This window comes from Solanum stenotomum, chromosome 1 (genome assembly GCF_019186545.1).
Source record: "Solanum stenotomum isolate F172 chromosome 1, ASM1918654v1, whole genome shotgun sequence".
Taxonomy (NCBI): domain Eukaryota; kingdom Viridiplantae; phylum Streptophyta; class Magnoliopsida; order Solanales; family Solanaceae; genus Solanum; species Solanum stenotomum.
In genome coordinates this window covers 13,116,855-13,134,904 of record NC_064282.1, presented here as the reverse complement: position 1 = coordinate 13,134,904, position 18,050 = coordinate 13,116,855, and the positions used below count along the sequence as shown (strand labels likewise).

Sequence of the window (18,050 nt, the reverse complement as noted above, 5' to 3'; positions counted from 1 at the left end):
TTAAGAAATCCAACTTTCATCATATCATATGGTTATAATCACCAAATCTATCCTCTGTTGCAATGTGTTATTAAAACAAATCCAAAAACAGGCATAAGCTTACTAGACTAGTTGATAAAAAGTTATCACTATAGACTGAGAAACTAACTAGAAATGTCCTTCATCAGAATATAAGAGAGATTCTGCGCAGGAAAAAGGTATATCACAGACTTCTTCCACACCCAGTGAAGAGTCTGCAGAGAGAACTCAAATTGGAGCTGCACATGTAGTCCTGAAGTGGCCAGTCTGATTGCAGCGGCTGCAATGAACAACTCGCTTCACCCTACCACGGTCTTCTGCTCTAACTCGCTTCTTCCTTGGCCTGCCAGGAGGCCGGAGTGACTTAGGTGGGTTTATAATAACCTCAACAGCTTGGGCAGCATCCGGATCTCCCTCTGTCATCTCCCTCCATAATGATTTGTCTGGAATAGGATGAATAGTTTGGGAATATGTCTTCCTGTACGTCGCAACAGTAAAGCAACTCTCAGTAAACCGGTGGACATTTTGCCGGCAAGAAAGTAGTGCTGCCACAGCATGTGCACAGGGCAAACCATACAGTTGCCAGCCCTGACAAAGGCAGCGACGGTTCCGAATATCAACAATATTGGTACCCTCATGAGATATCACCTCAAACTCAGCTTCATTAGCACGAAGAACCTGATAAGTCCGGGCACGCTCAAGAGCATCTGCAACTCGCATCTCCGCTGTAGGCACCAGGATTGATGTCCACTGCATACTGGTTTCTCGTCGTTCATTGAACCAAGTCATAAGCTGCCTCCTGATGCATTCCATCATCTGAATTATTGGAAGTCCAGAGGCCTCTAGAATCCAATTATTCAATTGTTCCACTATGTTAGCAGTCAAATGCCCAAACCTTGTTCCCTCAAAATAAGCTGTGGCCCACAATCGTGGAGGAATCCGCCGAATCCAATATGCAGCATCTTGTGATATTTCCTCAATCTCGAGAATTTTTGCCTCGAACTCAATGATTGTAAGAGCATGTGCCGCTTCCCACAACAGGTTAACAAGCATTGTATTATTGAACTCCTTACGGAAGCTTTCACTCAAATGACGCATGCAAAAACCATGGAAGGCAGTGGGAAAATTTGCTTCAACACCATCTACAATGCCCTTCTGCCTGTCAGACAAGATGGTAAGTCTTGGCATGTTTTCTGTATTGACCTCTAGCAAGGTATGAAGTTCAGAGAGAAACCACATCCAGTTATCATCATTCTCCTCATCAACAACACCAAATGCCAGAGGAAATAGACCGCCATCCCCATCAAAACCAGTAGCTAAAAGCAAAGTACCAAGGTATTTGCTTTTCAAGAAGGTCCGGTCAAGCCCGAGAAGAGGGCGACAAGCATTTAGAAAACCAAAAATAGAAGCTTGAAATGATATAAAAAGCCGCTGAAAGCAATTATCAGCAGGGCTTGCATAAACTGATGCTATACTCCCTGGATTGGTCCTTTTAACTTGTTCACAGTACTGAGGAAGAAGGCGATAACCTTCTTCAAAGGAACCGCGCATAGCAGCCATAATTCGTTCCTTTCCACGCCAAGCTTGCTTGTACGAAAGGGTGATTCCATGAACCCGGTGAATTTCTTCAAGGATCTCTTTTGGCTTACAATTTGGGTTTTCCCTAAGCCGTTGCTCCACAGAGTTGGCCACCCACTGAACTGAAGCTTGCTGATGGCCTAGATGCGCAATTCCTCCACATGTATGGCTGTCATGAATTGTTCTTATAGTGAACGTGGGTACACCAGGAAGTTTTGCAGCATGAATGCGCCAAGGGCACTCCTCACTGGCACATTTAGCAGTAAAACGAGTTTTATCAGATTTTATGGTCTGAATCTCGAAGTGAAGAGCAATGGCTGTGTCACGTAAGGCCCTTCGGCAGCTTTTGACATCAGGGAATTCTTGTCCCACATGTAACTCAAAATCAGGTGTTGTTGACATAGTTCGAGCCTGAAGTACATGAGATGACGAAGCAAGAACCATCTGGCCATCATGGAGTTCATATTCATGTGCAGGTTCAACACCCATATCATGACTCTCAACAACAGCTAATTCCAGGTTATCATCAAGTTCTTGGTTTTCCTCGATCCCTAACTCATCGTGTTCAGAGATATTTAACTCACTGTTTTCATTAGGTAACTCCTGGTTTTCATGCTCGGGCTTCTGCTCCATAGGTAAACCATTCTCGTGTTCATACTCATGCTCATGATTCCCCTCATGATCTTGGCTCTGCCCTATACCCATCTCATGCTCATGGTTATGGTTCTGTGCTAGTTCCAGTTCATGGTTATGGTTCTGCGCTAGTTCCAGTTCATGATTATGGTTCTGCGCTAGTTCCAGTTCGTGGTTATGGTTCTGACTTATGTCCATCGGATGAGTGTGGTCAAACACTATTTCCTGGTTCTCGCCATCAACAGCTAAGTCGTTATTTTGGCCAAGGATCAACTCATGGTTTGCCATTCGTCTTTGCAGAAGTAGCTCTTTCAATCAATAGACTGTTCTATCACACTGAGAAATATGTAGACACCAAACTTTGCCACTGTACGAACGAAAGATCAAAACTCTTCTCACACTTGATGAAGTACCAACCCTGAGGACAACGAATCAGCTAACGACTAACAAATACCCAAACCTACTTTTTTGCTTCAAGTGACTTCACTAAGACCTGCTTCAAAAAAGCACAGACAATTCATGATTTGGAATATTAAACGAGAGAGAAGTAAACACAATAACCTAAACCCATTATCAGTATTCAAAACCAGAACAAGCAAAAAAAAAAGAACGGGGCAATTCATAGCCAAAACATTAATTGAGACCTACTCCCAACACTATATTACTCCAACGCACTGATCAAACACCATGAAATAGTAGTTAAAAGAACGAATTAAACCAACAAATCTCAATAAAATAAACTATACGAATCCCTAAAACAAACAAAATAGTGAAGGATCGTCCCATCAATCTACTTATCAAAAGGGTAGAAACCACAAACCAAATCAGTAACAGGAACCCAATAAAAACACCAAAAACTCACCATAAATTAAGAGAGGCACCCGAAGTCAAAACACGAAACTCCTTTCAAATCACGATCGATACTTGTCGAACAGCCCTAAAACTCCAAGATTTCACCTTTTCCAGTCAAAACACCAGGAAACACAAAACCCATCTCATAATTCACCGGAAATTGATCAAAAACAAACGAAAAGGTGGAGTTTAACGGGTTCCAAGCAAAAGGGTCAGGAAAATTTTGAATATGGCGGGTAAAAGAGGGGTGTTGGGTGATGAAGAGAGAGAGAGAGAGAGAAGGAGAGAAAAGGGAAAATCGGAAAAGAGTTGAAGGGCAAGGAAGGGAAGGAAGGAGGCTGAAGAAATTGAGGGGCAAAAGGGAATTGGGGGTTTGCGATTGTGAGGATTTACAGAAATAAGGGCTAACGCTGAGAACGATGGGTATTTAGGTCATAATGGGACACCCCTTTACTCCTTTTATATTTCGTACTTACCATATTACCCTCTTTTTCTTTATTTATATTTTCTCTATTTTCTTCATTTTGTCCCTACACCCTTTAAAAAGAGACATTATTCATTGATATTTGAACATTTTTTATTTTATTGTTATACTCTCCCCGCACCCCCCCACTCCCGGTTTTATGTTATTTGAGATATTACTATTTAGAATTAGAATATTTATAAAACTCTAGGTTATGATCTAAGTTTCTCATGAAATTTTTTGTTTGTTCGAAAAAGGAATTAGATTAAAATCTAAAAGATACATAAGTTGCAAAAGAAATTTTTTAAATAGTTATTCCAAAGTGGAATGATCGGCAAAAATCTCTATTTTCTTTATCTATGTTAAGGTTTAATTTATATTTATTAAAGTTAAGACATTCGAATTTAAATGCATTATCATCCTAGTTTTCAATTTTCTCTTATAGGAGTAATAAGCTTGTAATTTTTTTCATATTGTGAAGTGGTCTTTATCAGAAAAAGGACGGGTCAAGTGCAATACAAATCATCTTAGTGACTTATGAGGCAAGCAAAGGTAACACAAGGGGGAGTTCTTATGGATTCTATATAAGAGATAACATGGGAGATCTATATTATACACAGAGGCACAAAGCATGTGAGTCACTACAAACATGGAAGCAAAAATAACAGTTATTTGGAAAGCCTTAAAACACTGCAAAAGGCAAGTTATCAATCAAATCATCTTAGTGACTGACTCTCTAAGTCTTAAGAACATGATTAAGAGGAACTAGAGAATATCTTGGAGTTTAAAAGAAAGAATAGAAGAGATACAAAAAATGACTATCCCACACATTCAGGTGATGCATATTTTTAGAGAAGCTAATCAACTAGTGATTGGATCACAAACATAGCTATTAATCAAGAGGAAAGACAAGAGTATGTAAGTTTTTATGATCTACCAAGTAGGGCAAGAAAGATATTAAACATGGGCAAGCAACAGTTACCAACAATAAAAAAAGAACAAGGAGCATCACTAGTACTAGCAGTCATTAACATGATAAACAAAGAAAGATCACAGAGTTACATAGCTATTACAATTACAAAAAAGTTTGTGGTGGGACAATGCGCAAAATATCTATGCGAAAACTAACTAGCTTAAGTTATGTCGACCAACAAAAAATGATACAATTATCAGCAAAAAGCGAGAGTCATGAAACCAAATCTACATAAACATTTTTTTTTTGTATAGCTAGCAAATTGATAGAAAGATACTGGAGAGAAACTTGATTTTCTCTATCTTGGCTTCAACTGTGAAAGAGACACCAATAAAAAAGAATGCAACTTAGTCATAAATGAGGGGATGAAGAACACTTATATGAATCTATGAAGCTAAGTACACTCGATTCCGACTCTCTCTGGATTTCTTACAACCCCATAAACCCCCACCAAATGGTATACCTACATAATAAAAGGCTTACACATGGACATTAGGATGAACTGAAGAAGATGAAAATGGATAAATGGATACCTTTGATATCAAATAATAGTGGTCCTCTCCCCGATGGAGAATATTGATAAACCAGAAAGGGAAGAGAAAAAAGCTTATGTTGGGACTCCATGAAAACGTCTTCAGCGGCAGAGATCAGAAAAGAAAGAGGAAGATGAGGCTGAAGTCCACTTTAAATTGGACCATGTACAAAATATATATGCGAAAACTAACTAGTTTAAGTTATGTCGGTCAATAAAAAGTGATGCAAGTACCAGCAAAAAGTGAGTCATGAAACCAGATCTGCATAGATGCCCTTGTGTACAACTAAGAGATTGATAGAAAGATAATGTGGAGCAGCTTGATTTTTTCTATCTTGGCTTCAATTATGAAAGAGACATTAATCAGAAAAAAGGCAACTTAATGATAAATAAAGGGATAAAGAACACTTACATGTATCTACGAAGCTGAATACACACGATTCTGACTCTCTATAGATTTCTCACAAACCCATAAACCCCCACCAACTGATATACTTACTGAATAGAAGGCTTAAATAAGAACATTGAGATGAACAGAAAAAGATGAAAACGGAGAAATGGATACCTTTGATAGATGATCAAGTAATAATGGCCCTCTCCGTGATGAAGAATATTAATAACCAGAAGCAAAAAAGGATAAAGCTTGTGTTGGGACTCCATGAAAACCTCTTCAGCGGCGGAGATCAGATAAGAAAGAGGAAGATGAGTCTGAAGTCCACTTTAAGAAACCCTACTTTCTAGGACTTTGTTTTCTTCACCTGAAGATCGATCACGTCTGGACCAATCTTATATATATTTGTTTCCTTTCTGACTTTTGTTTAATGGGCTCACCTTTAAGTCCATCGAATTTCCTTATTAATAAAACCGGGCTAATGGTCCAAATTTGATTCTAAAAAAACTTGTAATCTTTCATGAAGGAGTTGCCTACTTTCTTTGAATTTTTCTATGTTAAGATACAAAAATATTGAAAAGACTTAAATAGAAACATACTCACCCCTTGTACATCTTTTGAGATGAGTACTATTGAATCAAAATGACTTGTTGAGATCCATCTTAAGTTTTACATATTTTTCAATTTTAGCCATAAACCTCTTTTAAAATGTTGATGAAAATACAATCATAATTGACAAATAGAAAAGGAAAAAAGGCCCAATATATCTTTTAATCTGTAAATAACAATTTACCCTTTGTTTCAAGAGTGTCTTTTTCGTAACTTTATTATTAGTCAAATGGTCCAAATCTATCATTGTTAGCTAACAAAATCCGCTCCCTTTAATTAAAAATATAATTTGATTTACAAGTATCATCAGATTGACTTCTATTTTGTAAATACTATTACCATTGATAAGGTCATGTGCTTTCTCTTCCTCGTCCATATTACTGTATAAGAGTTCTTACTTGTTTTATAGATCATTTTACACACCATGATAACGAATAATATTAATAAATATCGCATATCCTAGTAAAAACATAACAAAAATAACTGATAAAATAATTTCTAATTGCAATAGATAAAACTTTGACATCATCAAATAATTTCCTTTTAATTTTCTCAGTAATTTCGAAGTGTAAAAGAGTCAACCTTAAAGGTAAGAAGAGAACCACAATTAAATATTTATTTCAATCGATCGTTATATAATAAAATACCTATTCGATGAGTAAGAGCACTATTTCTTCAAACATTAGGAGATATATACATAGATTCTGAACTTGGAGATCTTAATACAATATATTCATATTTATATTAATACATTTTAGGAACTTTGAGATATATATTTGACAACTTTCTTTTCATATCTACAATGATTGTTGTCATTCACTATTTCAATCATTATTATTAGCCATCACTTATAATCATTACTAACAACAATTGCCACAACTATCAATAATTACTACCGTTAGCTATTACTATCGTACACTATAGTCATCACCTAGCTAGCATCACCAACTACCATATCAATATCATTGTTAACCACTACTATCGCCTATCATCAACACTAATATTTTTTTTAATTCATTTATAAACAAAGATTTTTTATATATACAATTAAACAAATAATTTTGATTGTTCAATATTCAGATCTTAATACAATATTTCATATTAGATTCTACATGTTATGAATAATAATAATATGACAATTTGGCAACCGAAACCAATAATTCTGCCTCTTTTTTTCTTTCTTTTTTTCCCTTTTTCAATAAAACAAAAGATTGAAAAAAGAATTGAAGAATCTTTTTGATTTCATATGTTGTAAAGACATTACTTTTTTTTGGTGTATGACATACTTGTAATAGTTAGATTGGATATGGGCCACCTTTCGGTAGCCGCCCAATTGTAATTCTTGCAATTGGAAAGCCAACTTTCTATGACTATCACTGTCGGTTTCCTCTCTAAATTGTAAATTACAATTTACACCTCTACTCTATTTATAATATAATATATGGAAAAATTACGCGAAATGATAAATATTTATAGTGTATTATTTAATTTAGCTAGAGTTTTAGATATTTATGATTTACGGCTATAATTTTTTTAATTTTGTTGTGAATTTATATAGTTTAGTTCCTAATTGTATAAATTTGTATATGATTTGTTGATACGTTTGATTTGTATAAGATATGAAAAATACATAATAAATTACCTTGTTTGTATATAGGCAAACGAATATACAAATGGAATTATGAAAAATTCCTAAATGTATAAATATAGAATTTGTATATATTTACATTGTTTGTATATTGGTAAGCGGAATATACAAATAGAAATCATGTTTGTTTATTGACAAGTGAAATATACAACAGAAATACATATAGCAAACGAAACTATAACTATGGAGCATAATTAGGCATATTGTAGCCAAGGAAGGTTATTAAGTTTAATCTATTTGCTATTTATGAAATTTTCTAATTATATATTGCAATTTTAGATCGATATGGTGCGGTGAATATGACTCTTTCTTTCTTAATTAAAAATCTAAGTTTCGAGTTTTAGTTATAAAAAATTTATTGATAGAGAGCATTTCTCTTGAATACTAAGCCTTATACGATGCACATTTAAATTAATCAAGTCTTAATATAAAATATAGAACACTAAATAAAAACTCCACCAATAAAATAACTAACTAGATACATTCTCCGTTCATGTTTGTCTTGACTAATCAAATGATAGGCAAGAAAAGAGAGCAAACTAGCCAAATACAACTAAAAGATGGGTACTAAAATAGAATTACTGAATACTTGTGGGATATCTTTGTAATTTATTTTACCATTGAAAACAACGTGCATTTCTGACAGAAACGTTCAGACTCTATATTTTTAAAAAAGTATATTAATTATAGTAGAATTAAAGTAGGTGCATTAACATAACCATTACATGTACCCCATTTATATATTTTGTGTCTCTGATCTCTCAATATTTTTTTTTGAGACTTTTTGGAGTTTTCTTTCAGAGTAAAAAGGACTTTCCTATAAGGTATTTTTCTGTTTCTTATGTTGGTGAATTATGATCTGTTGCTTTCCTTTTTTTTGGTTTCTTGAAGTTACTGCTATATATGTGCATATGATCTTTTTTTCTTGTTTCTTGGGTTGTTTATTAAGTTCTTGGAAAAAAGATTGTTTTTTTATGTGTTCTATAGGATTTTCTTGGACTGTTTGTTGAGTTTCTTTATATGTCTGTGGGAATATTCTGTTTATGGTTTTTGGGGTTTTGGATCTTGTTTGAGAACTGGGGTTTTGACTTGGGCTGATTTGATCAATTGAGTTGCTTTTTAGCAGAGATATTGGACTTTAAAGTATGTGATTTGATTGTTTTGCTTGTTAAAATAAACCCCAGTAGATGTTTTTTTTAGTTTAGTTCTTCCCTGATATTTAGTTAAAATAACCAATATTGTCTGGTTTGAACTTGACACGGAATTTTGAGAAAGTAAAAAAGCTTTGAATCTTGTGATCCTTTAATCTTGTGGTTTTAAGCATGATATGTGAAAAATTGAAATTAAAGAGTTGCCATACAAGGAAAGTAACATTCATTTTTAGACGGACTAAAAGGGAAAGTAAGACAAACAATAGGAGTAGTATGATATGTAAAAGCAGAAGCTTTGAGTTTATGCTGCAGGCATATGAATATTAATAGTGTTTGCGGTTCAACAAAATTTGGGTGACATGAAAATTGTTATAATGTTCTGTAATTGAATTCTTGATTATAAAAAGATGACAACTTTTTTTTGTGTGTGTAAGTTGAATTGAATCACATGCATATAAAGTCTGTTTGTGTTCTTGACATATCTTTTTATTATTTCATTGCAGGGTGCATCACAGATTTCGTTGTGCATAAGTTTCAAAATTTTCCTGTTAGTTGTGTTCAATTATCATTCTACCATTTCACAAATATGGATGTAATGGGGGACTATAGTAAAGGAAAAATTAAAGGTCCTATTAGTATAACATCAGCTTTAACTTCAGCATTTCTTGAATGGTTGCTCATGATTTTTCTGTTTATTGACGGTGGTTTCGCCTACTTAGTCACGAAGTTTGCCCAGTATTGCCAATTGCAAGTTCCATGTTTGCTTTGCTCGAGGCTGGATCATGTTCTTGGGAAGGAAAGAGCTGGATTTTACTGGGAATTAATCTGCCCCAATCATAAGTATAGGATATCTTCATTAGTTCTTTGTCATAATCACAATAACCTTGTTGATGTTCATGGGATGTGTGAGAGTTGCCTTTTCTCGTTTGCCACAGTAAATAAGTCGAATGCTGAAACCTACCGATTGCTGGTTGGAAAACTGGGGGCAGAGCCTCACCTAACTGATGAGGATCCTTTACTCGAGGAGAAAACAAAGAGTTCGTCAGGAGTAAGAAAGTGTTATTGTTGTAAAGAGGAATTTGTTACCGGAGGATATGCTCAAAAATTGTTCAAGATTACATCTTTGTGTGCTGACACAGTTGAACTCGATGCACCTTTGTCTGTGACTAATGGACAAGAGAGGGGTGACAGCAAGGAGATTGAAAATGAGGCATCGACATCAGTCTTTGTTCCTTCACCTCATTTGGAGTACAAAAAGGTAAAGGTTATCTCTGATTCTGAATCAGAAGCTGCACACTCGGATAGTGATAGTGCTAGTCCTCTAATCCGTGCAAGGGACTATTCCTTAGACTATTTATCTGATAGATGCTTGCATCCAGAACCACAAATTTTTACCGTCACTGATGACTTTGCTACCGAGAAATTAATACATTCAGCTTCAGTGCCTGAACCATCACTTCTGGATTCAGAAATAGACTTAATGACTAGAGATTTTTCGGCTATTACAACCTCGGCTGCAGTTGTTGGGCTTGGATCAGAGGAAGTTAGCTGGCAGCAACCTGAATGGAAGACTGATGCATCTGTCCCATCTGATCTCATAAGTTTTGATGAAGTCAACCCGTTGTCCAATGTCAAGGAAAATCTTGTTGATCTAGCAAGAGAGACCTGTAAGTTCCGTTTCCTTATTGTTCCATTTCTCTTTTTTGTTAACCATTTACGTGAGAGCTCCATATCTCTTTGTTTCCCCCAGATCAAAATGCCTTACAAGTGAATGTTTTTTTGAATTTTTGCTGTCCTTAACTGCCACATGTTCTACTTTCAACTTCCAAATAAGAAGAAGATAGAGAAAAAGTAATTACAAATGGATTTACATTTTTCTGTTTTTGATCTTCAAACTACTACTTTCTGTTAATTGTTTTCTGACTCGGAAGCTATAACAGCAGCTCAATCAATTCAATTTCTTCCAATGTGTTGATTTTCATGTAACACTAAAAGAGCTGTTGAATAGCTTTAAGTACATTTGAAGATGGTCTATCAAGTGTATCTTTCACCTTTTATAATAATTTACCTCACTGTCTTCCGTATTTATTGATATTGCTATGCTTTCTACAGCAGCAGGTGAGACGGTCTACCAAGTTGTCGAAGATTGTGGGGAAGTCTCCAGGTCAAAAAGTGATGAGATCCCAAAGAGCGAAACAGAATTGGATTCTAAACCAGAGCCAAATGAGAGTAGTTCACAGACAGATGATGCTTTTGATCTAGGTGATGCTTATAAGCTGGCCGTTGGAAACAAAGGGAGGCAATTATCTGGAAAATTTTTGGAGCAGAGGTCATTCAAGGATTCTACACGAATGAGTGAAGATCTAAAGGTCCTACTTACACAACTGTCTGCTGCTCGTGGTACTGATTCTATATTGAGTGAGATGAGCCCGAGGGTGTCTGTAAATGGTGAGGAATTTAGAACTCTTGAAGCATCTAGCTCTATTGGAATGCAGATACTTCATCAAAGGATCTCGCTCGAGAGAAATGAATCTGGTTTATCTCTGGAGGGAAGCACAGTGAGTGAAATTGAAGGTGAGAGTGTGTCTGATCGTTTGAAACGACAGGTGGAGTATGATAGAAAATTAATGGCTGCTCTCTATAGAGAGTTGGAGGAAGAGAGAAATGCATCCTCAGTTGCTGCAAATCAGGCGATGGCAATGATTACACGATTGCAAGAGGAGAAGGCAGCACTACACATGGAAGCTTTGCAGTGCCTAAGAATGATGGAAGAACAAGCTGAATATGACAACGAAGCACTGCAGAATTCAAATGATCTTCTTGCGCAGAAGGAGAAAGAGATCCAAGATTTTGAAACTAAACTTGAACTTTACAAGAAGAAACTTGGGAATATGGCTCTCTTTGAGGATGCACTCGAGGCAAGTTATGATACAAATAAAGCTAAGCAAGCTGATACAATGTGCAGTGATGACAGTTTGACTGTTCCTGGCGACGTAATTGCTCATAATCCCACCACCAGCAGTAGAAGTGGTGAGGTCTTGACACCATTGGGAGTGGATAACATAGATAACGGGAGCCCCTTGCTTGATTTGGAAAGTGAAAGGGAGCAACTTGTGCTTTGTTTGAACAAATTGGAAGAAAGGCTCCTTTTGCTCTCTAAGCATGAGGCTAGTCAAGACTTAGCTAATGTTAACTGCGAGTTTTCAACAGAAGAATGGGTTGAAGTAAGTAATCCGAAAGAATTGGACCATAGGGAGTCTTCTAGAAGTAATGGTGAAATAGAGGAAAATGTTCCCCTAGAGTCAATCACAGACAGAAGCCCTTCTGGTGAAGAAGGATCTATTAGCAAGTTTCCAGAATCACTACAGAAAGGAAGGGATGGGAGCAAATCTGGGCAGTGCACTAATGGAGATTCTGAGTTAGAGAGTCTGAAAAATGAGTTATCAGTTTTGAGCAGCAGACTGAAAGCACTTGGTATAGAACATAGCTTTCTTGATCATTCCATCAACTCATTGAGGAATGGAGACGAGGGACATCGAGTGATTGAAGAGATAGCTGGTCACTTGCGACAGTTTCATTTTGTTTTGGATAGATCAAGTGGTGAACTTGCGCATTAATAAAGGTGATCATCTTATGAATCAAGCTATGTTCATAACCTTGAACTTTGCTGTTTTCAGCTTTTGAAAATCAATGGATTTTAGGTCCACCCATTTTACCATTCTCCACTTGACTGTCATACTTGTTTCGCTTTCAAACACTTTGATTCAGTACTTATTCAACCTGCTCTCTGTTGATATGAGTCCTGCCTCCCGAGCTATTGCCTCTTGTTTTCACATTCTTTGTTACCTATGTTTCATATAAGAACAACTAAATTCTGTCGATGATGCAGCAACAAAATATTTTGTTCTGTTTCATCGTAGGAACTTTGTGATTAGAAACTGGTGTTTTCATTTTCTGTTGGCCTTAATTCACATTCAAGATCCATGACATGTATATTTCACTTGTTATCTTATACTGTATCTTGGTCATTTTCTGCTGGTAGTGCTAGCATGAATTATTGGAGATATAGCTATTCATCAGTTTTCTATGAACCTCTTATCTTCAACCAGTGATTTTGCATGTCGATATTGATAAAGTCTCTGACTTGGGAAATGCAATCAGAAATATAAGTTCGAAACGAAACTATCATCTGTTTGGACTCGTTCACTCCCAAATCCACTTTGTATATCAGTTGAATTTCCTGTTAGTTTTGTTCACCATTTCTGCGTTTATGCTTTTATTTTTGTTAAATTTCTCCTGCTTTAGGTGATGTAAAAGATTTTTATTTGACGAATTTCATTTTGATCTCCTTGCAGATTAAATTAAAGATGATTCTTTCTCCTAGAGCATGAAGTGTACAGTTTTTGGGTGAACTCAAGCATGGTTTATCCCAATTAGTAGAAGTCTACAAACAACATTTTAGCTTTGTGTGATATGGTTTTTTTCAGTGATTTTTTTTGCTTATTCATCCTTTTTGATTCATTATTACATATGTTTCGAGTAAAGATTGTTTGTAAAGTTGAAACTCAATATCCCTATAATTTGATGTAAAGTTTTGCTAGAGTGGCTTGAATCATGATATTAATTTGGTGGATTAATGGATTTGTTGTGATAAAATTAGCTTTGGTTATTTTTTATTTATAGCATGTTTGATCAAGCTTTTGAGAGATCAAAATTGCGTATTTTAAACAAGTTTTTGAGAAAAAATAAGTGTTTTTGGGGAGTAGTAGAAACTGTTTTCCAGAAGCTCAAATCAATAGTTTTTCCCAAAAAACAATTTTTAGAAAGAAAAAAAAATACACTGAGAAGATTTTCAAAAAGATTGGCCAAACACAGCTATTGCTCGGAATCTTTAAAAATGTCGAGGGGTTTCTGGTCTGATCCTCCAAAAGTATTATAGTTTTGGAAGATTCAACACAGGTGCCGAAGCATCTTCGGAGAGTTTGAACAGAAAAGAGAAAAACTGCATAATGGAGAAAAGAAAGTATCCAAACAGAATGACAGAAAGCAATGTGTAAAGACACCAAGAAACATACTAAAAACTAAACAGCAATCATATTATATATGTGCTGTATCTTTGGGAGATACAAGTTTGAAAAAGGGAACTGCAAAATGTGACAAACTCTATAAGTTATATGGAGGCAAAAAAAAAATTCCTAAAAGTCACAACTCACAAACAACACTCCTTGGTGAGGGATGCTTTTGCTGTCACTCTATATTTAGCCTCTCTAACTTTTAACATAATGGTAGTAGTAATAATAATAACAAATATAATAAGAAATAATAGCAGAATAATATGATATGTAGCATCCTCATATCTAGACTGAGATACAGTAAGAATGAGATTTGACACAATAACAAGTAGCATCCTCTCTACTTCTTGTTTTGCTCCTTAGTGTCTGAAGTAATAGTATTCTTGTTGGTTGCTGCACCATCTTGTGCTACTGCACGATCACTATTAGTATTGTTTGGTGTCATCAGCTTGTCGAACTTCTCGCTCTTCGTCAACACTATCTCAATCTGCAAATTCACAAAATTTCTCGTTAGTGCACTAAGCTACCACTATGTGCAGAGTTAGGAAAGGGGAGAACCACGTATTGTTCAAAGATGTTGTCGCTTCTATGTCCAATTCTCCAAACATTATGCATTTTGGAGGATCAAACACAGGTGCAACGACATTTTTAGAGGAAGGCTCAGACACATTGCATCTAGCATAGCCAAGGGCGGAGCCAGGTAGGGCTGAGGGGGTTCGTCCTAACCCCCTTAGAAGGAAATTTACATTGTGTATACATGATCAAAATTAATTTTTATGTATATGTTGAACCCCCTTTGGTTCATTTGTGTGTTTATTTCATATTTTGAATGTCTCTGCCACTAAGCATAGCCTATGTTGCTCGAATCCTTCAAAGATGTTGTCGATTTTGTGTCAAATTCTCCAAATATTATGCTAGAATCTGATACATGTGCAACAACATTTGAATCCTTTAAAAATGATGTCGCTTCCATTCCAAATTCTCCAAATATTATGCATTTTTGGAGGATCTGAGACATGTGCAACAACATTTTTGGAAGAAGGGTCGGCCACATTGCACCTAGCATAGCCGATGTTGTTTGAATCCTTAGAAAATGATGTCGCTTCTGTGTCAAATTCCCCAAATGTTATGCATTTTTGGAGGATCTGATACATGTGCAACAACATTTTTGGAAGAAGAGTCAGCATCATTGCATCTAGCATAGCCTATGTTGCTTTAATCCCTAAAAAATGATGCCATTTTTGTGTTGAACTCTCCAAACATAATGCATTTTGGTGGATCAAACACAGGTGCAATGACATTTTTGGAGGATGAATCGGCTAAATGCAGGCTACATTGCATCTAGCATAGCCTCTGTTGCTTTAATCCTTCAAAAATGATGTCGCTTCCATGCCAAATTCTCCAAATATATATATTTTTGGAGGATATGATACAGGTACAAAGACATTTGCATCTAGCATAGCCTATGTTGCTTGAAACCTTCAAAAATTATGTCGTTCCGTATATTATGCTCCAAATATTATGCATTTTGGTGGATCAAGCACATGTACAACAACATTTTTGGAGGATTGAAGCGACATTAATCATAGAAAGAATAAATTTCTTACTCTTGCTTTCTGAACCATGCGGCCTTTGGCCTCATCTTTCATGCCAACTGTGGATGTTAAAACCTCTGCATCAAATGACAACTATATCAAGGAATGCAATTTTTTTTTAAGAAAAATTACTCTTCATTTTTGTTTTCATTTTCAAAAGCTAAATAAACAGGTAGTCGAACGTGATTTAGTTTCCCTTATCATCACTATTATTATTATTAATAACTCTCATGCTATCACATTCTTCGATTTTACTATTATCTGTTGTTTTCTTTATTTCCATCATCATACTATTTGTTGTTGCTACTGTTATCTTCTATATGCTTTATTTGTACCGAAGGTCTATCAGAAACAAAGACATGAATAAGATACCTATAGGGATCACAGTTACTTACTCTTCTCCGTCGCAAATCCACCATTCTTCAAAATCTCAGCAACTGTGACAACCGTAGTGATCGCTGTTGATAATTTAATATAAATACATTAGCAAGAAGATTATTTTTATTTTTTTTTACATTTGATTATGAATTATGATTGATATATATATCAATTTCGAAACAAAGATTGAAGATTGTTACCCATGCCCAAAGCAGATAGTTCAACCTCAGTATGCTGCTGCATGTACCTCTGCTTGGTAAAATAAAATTTGTTAATATAATCTCTTAGCATCATATCACTATACAACAACAACAATGTACGCAGAGCTTACTCCTACATTGACAGGTATAGTGGTTATTTCCGATAGACTTTCTGCTTAAGGAAAATAAAAAGTATCTACCACCAAATTTATAACCTATTTATGCTACCGGATTCACATTTTATTTATTAGATTTCTCAATAACACAAAACTATTGAATTCTGTCAAACCTGTACCATGTAGGATGCAATGTTATTATTAAACAGAGCAAATGTATGAACCGGTCAAAATTCAAATACTGAATCCGCCTCTGAGCGTGCATATATATATATATATACCTTAGCAAGATTGACATAGAAGAAAAGTGGTTTCTTAGTGTTAGACACTTGAATTCTGTTACTTTTCTTCTGAGCCTCATTGTTATTGTTGTTTGTTGGTGCTGGTGCTGCTGGTGTAGATGCAGGTGTTGCTGTGGCTGGTGTTGGTGCAGCTACAGGTGTCATTGTTTCAATTGGCATATTATTTGTCTTAATAAGTGACACACCCTTTCTTCAATTTTTTTCAATTAAATTTGGGTTTAACTTTTTTATATTTATATTAATCTATATTGGAAAAGTATTAGAAGAGAGAGTTAAATATAAATAAAGTATAGAGAGGCCCGATTCAATAGGATTGAATTGATGATTTGACCAAGTAAACATCCATTGGTAGTTAATTAAGACAAAAAACAAGTAATAATGATTGGTGATTAAAGCAATTAAACAATGGTTATGCATCTTACTAGACCTACTACTACTCCATTCATTTCTTTGGTTTTCCCTCTAATTAGGAACACTAATTATTTATCATCCTAAATTATCTTAGATTCTCCTCTTTTTATTTTTGTTAGAAAAAAAAAAAAAAGAGATGCATTTTGGAGAATATATATAAACAGAGGAAGACTGTCCATTGATTAATTACAAATAACTAACAACACGTGTGATATATATTGCTATGTTTAATTAATATCACACTCCCATATTTCACGCGATTAATTGCTATTTCAAAATACTTTCAATATAAAATGAGTTCCTTTCGGATATTTTTTACATGGACAATTTTAGTCATTTAATATTTTATTTTGCATGAATACTTAGTGTTGAGTAAACTTTAAGCAAGAACTCAATTACTCATCTTGGATCAAATTGGATAGCTAGCTTTGTATTGATTTACGTACGAGCCTTCTATTTGATTTATATTAGTGTTTTAAAAGGTGGGGCGTAAGGCGAGACGTTTTATGCAGTATGGGGCGAGACGTAAGCTCCGAGATACAGAGTGTAAGTCTTATGGATCTACGGGGCGTAGTGTATACTCAATTTTATAATTTTATTACTAAGAAAATAAGCAAAAGTAAAACTTTCAATTATTTTACAAATAAATTTTACTAAATAACCTATATATAGAGATAAAAATAGTATGATTTTTATTTGAGAAAGGTATTAATAATCAAAAATGAAGAAAAAAGTATTACAATTACTATTTGAGAAATATCATTACACCAATAAAAGAAAATATGATTTAAAGAAAAAAAAAATGTGTCCAGGACGTACGTTTTTACGCTTGAAGCTTATACCCCGAATTCTATGACTTGCCCTATGGATCTACGTCTTCAATTTGCGTCCCGGAGCGTTTTTGGTACGCCTCACTCGGAACTGTCACGACCCAATTTCTCAAGTCATGATGGCACCTACTATAACCCACTAGTAGGTAAGCCAACTCGTAACCCGGAACAACAAGTAATGGGTCTGAGGGTAGAAACTAAACAAGAGTAGACAAATAACAATATAAACAGGCGGAAGCAAACCAAAAACATATATACAAATAAAGATCCCTCCCAGAACCTGGAAGTCACTAGTACA

The 18,050-nt window shown here is 35.2% G+C and overlaps 3 protein-coding genes across 8 annotated transcripts; 1 reads left to right on the top strand and 2 right to left on the bottom strand.

The window, feature by feature from the left end:
- Positions 1-3,504, bottom strand: LOC125872213 (uncharacterized). Of its 5 annotated transcripts, none has more exons than XM_049552942.1 (3): positions 3,092-3,504; positions 2,671-2,722; positions 1-2,618 (listed from the first exon to the last, which is right to left on the bottom strand). In XM_049552942.1, the coding sequence occupies exon 3, from the start codon at positions 2,515-2,517 to the stop codon at positions 247-249; it is 2,271 nt and encodes a 756-aa protein (XP_049408899.1). In that variant the 5' UTR covers positions 2,518-2,618; positions 2,671-2,722; positions 3,092-3,504; the 3' UTR covers positions 1-246. The 5 variants fall into 5 exon arrangements, with proteins under 5 accessions (XP_049408899.1, XP_049408907.1, XP_049408886.1 ...); XM_049552950.1 differs by lacking the exon at positions 3,092-3,504 and adding an exon at positions 2,874-2,889; XM_049552929.1 differs by having other exon boundaries at positions 1-2,725.
- Positions 3,505-8,394: 4,890 nt separating this feature from the next.
- LOC125868764 (myosin-binding protein 3-like) lies at positions 8,395-13,487 on the top strand. Of its 2 annotated transcripts, none has more exons than XM_049549339.1 (4): positions 8,395-8,521; positions 9,352-10,515; positions 10,964-12,470; positions 13,204-13,487. In XM_049549339.1, exons 2-3 carry the CDS (start codon positions 9,435-9,437, stop codon positions 12,463-12,465), a joined length of 2,583 nt encoding a protein of 860 aa, XP_049405296.1. In that variant the 5' UTR covers positions 8,395-8,521; positions 9,352-9,434; the 3' UTR covers positions 12,466-12,470; positions 13,204-13,487. The 2 variants fall into 2 exon arrangements, with proteins under 2 accessions (XP_049405296.1, XP_049405291.1); XM_049549334.1 differs by having other exon boundaries at positions 10,961-12,470.
- A 436-nt stretch (positions 13,488-13,923) lies between these two features.
- LOC125841894 (uncharacterized protein At2g34160-like) lies at positions 13,924-16,670 on the bottom strand. The gene is made up of 5 exons (XM_049521085.1): positions 16,491-16,670; positions 16,094-16,142; positions 15,911-15,973; positions 15,528-15,592; positions 13,924-14,407 (listed from the first exon to the last, which is right to left on the bottom strand). The coding sequence occupies exons 1-5, from the start codon at positions 16,668-16,670 to the stop codon at positions 14,261-14,263; spliced, it is 504 nt and encodes a 167-aa protein (XP_049377042.1). The 3' UTR covers positions 13,924-14,260.
- Positions 16,671-18,050: the final 1,380 nt, after the last annotated feature.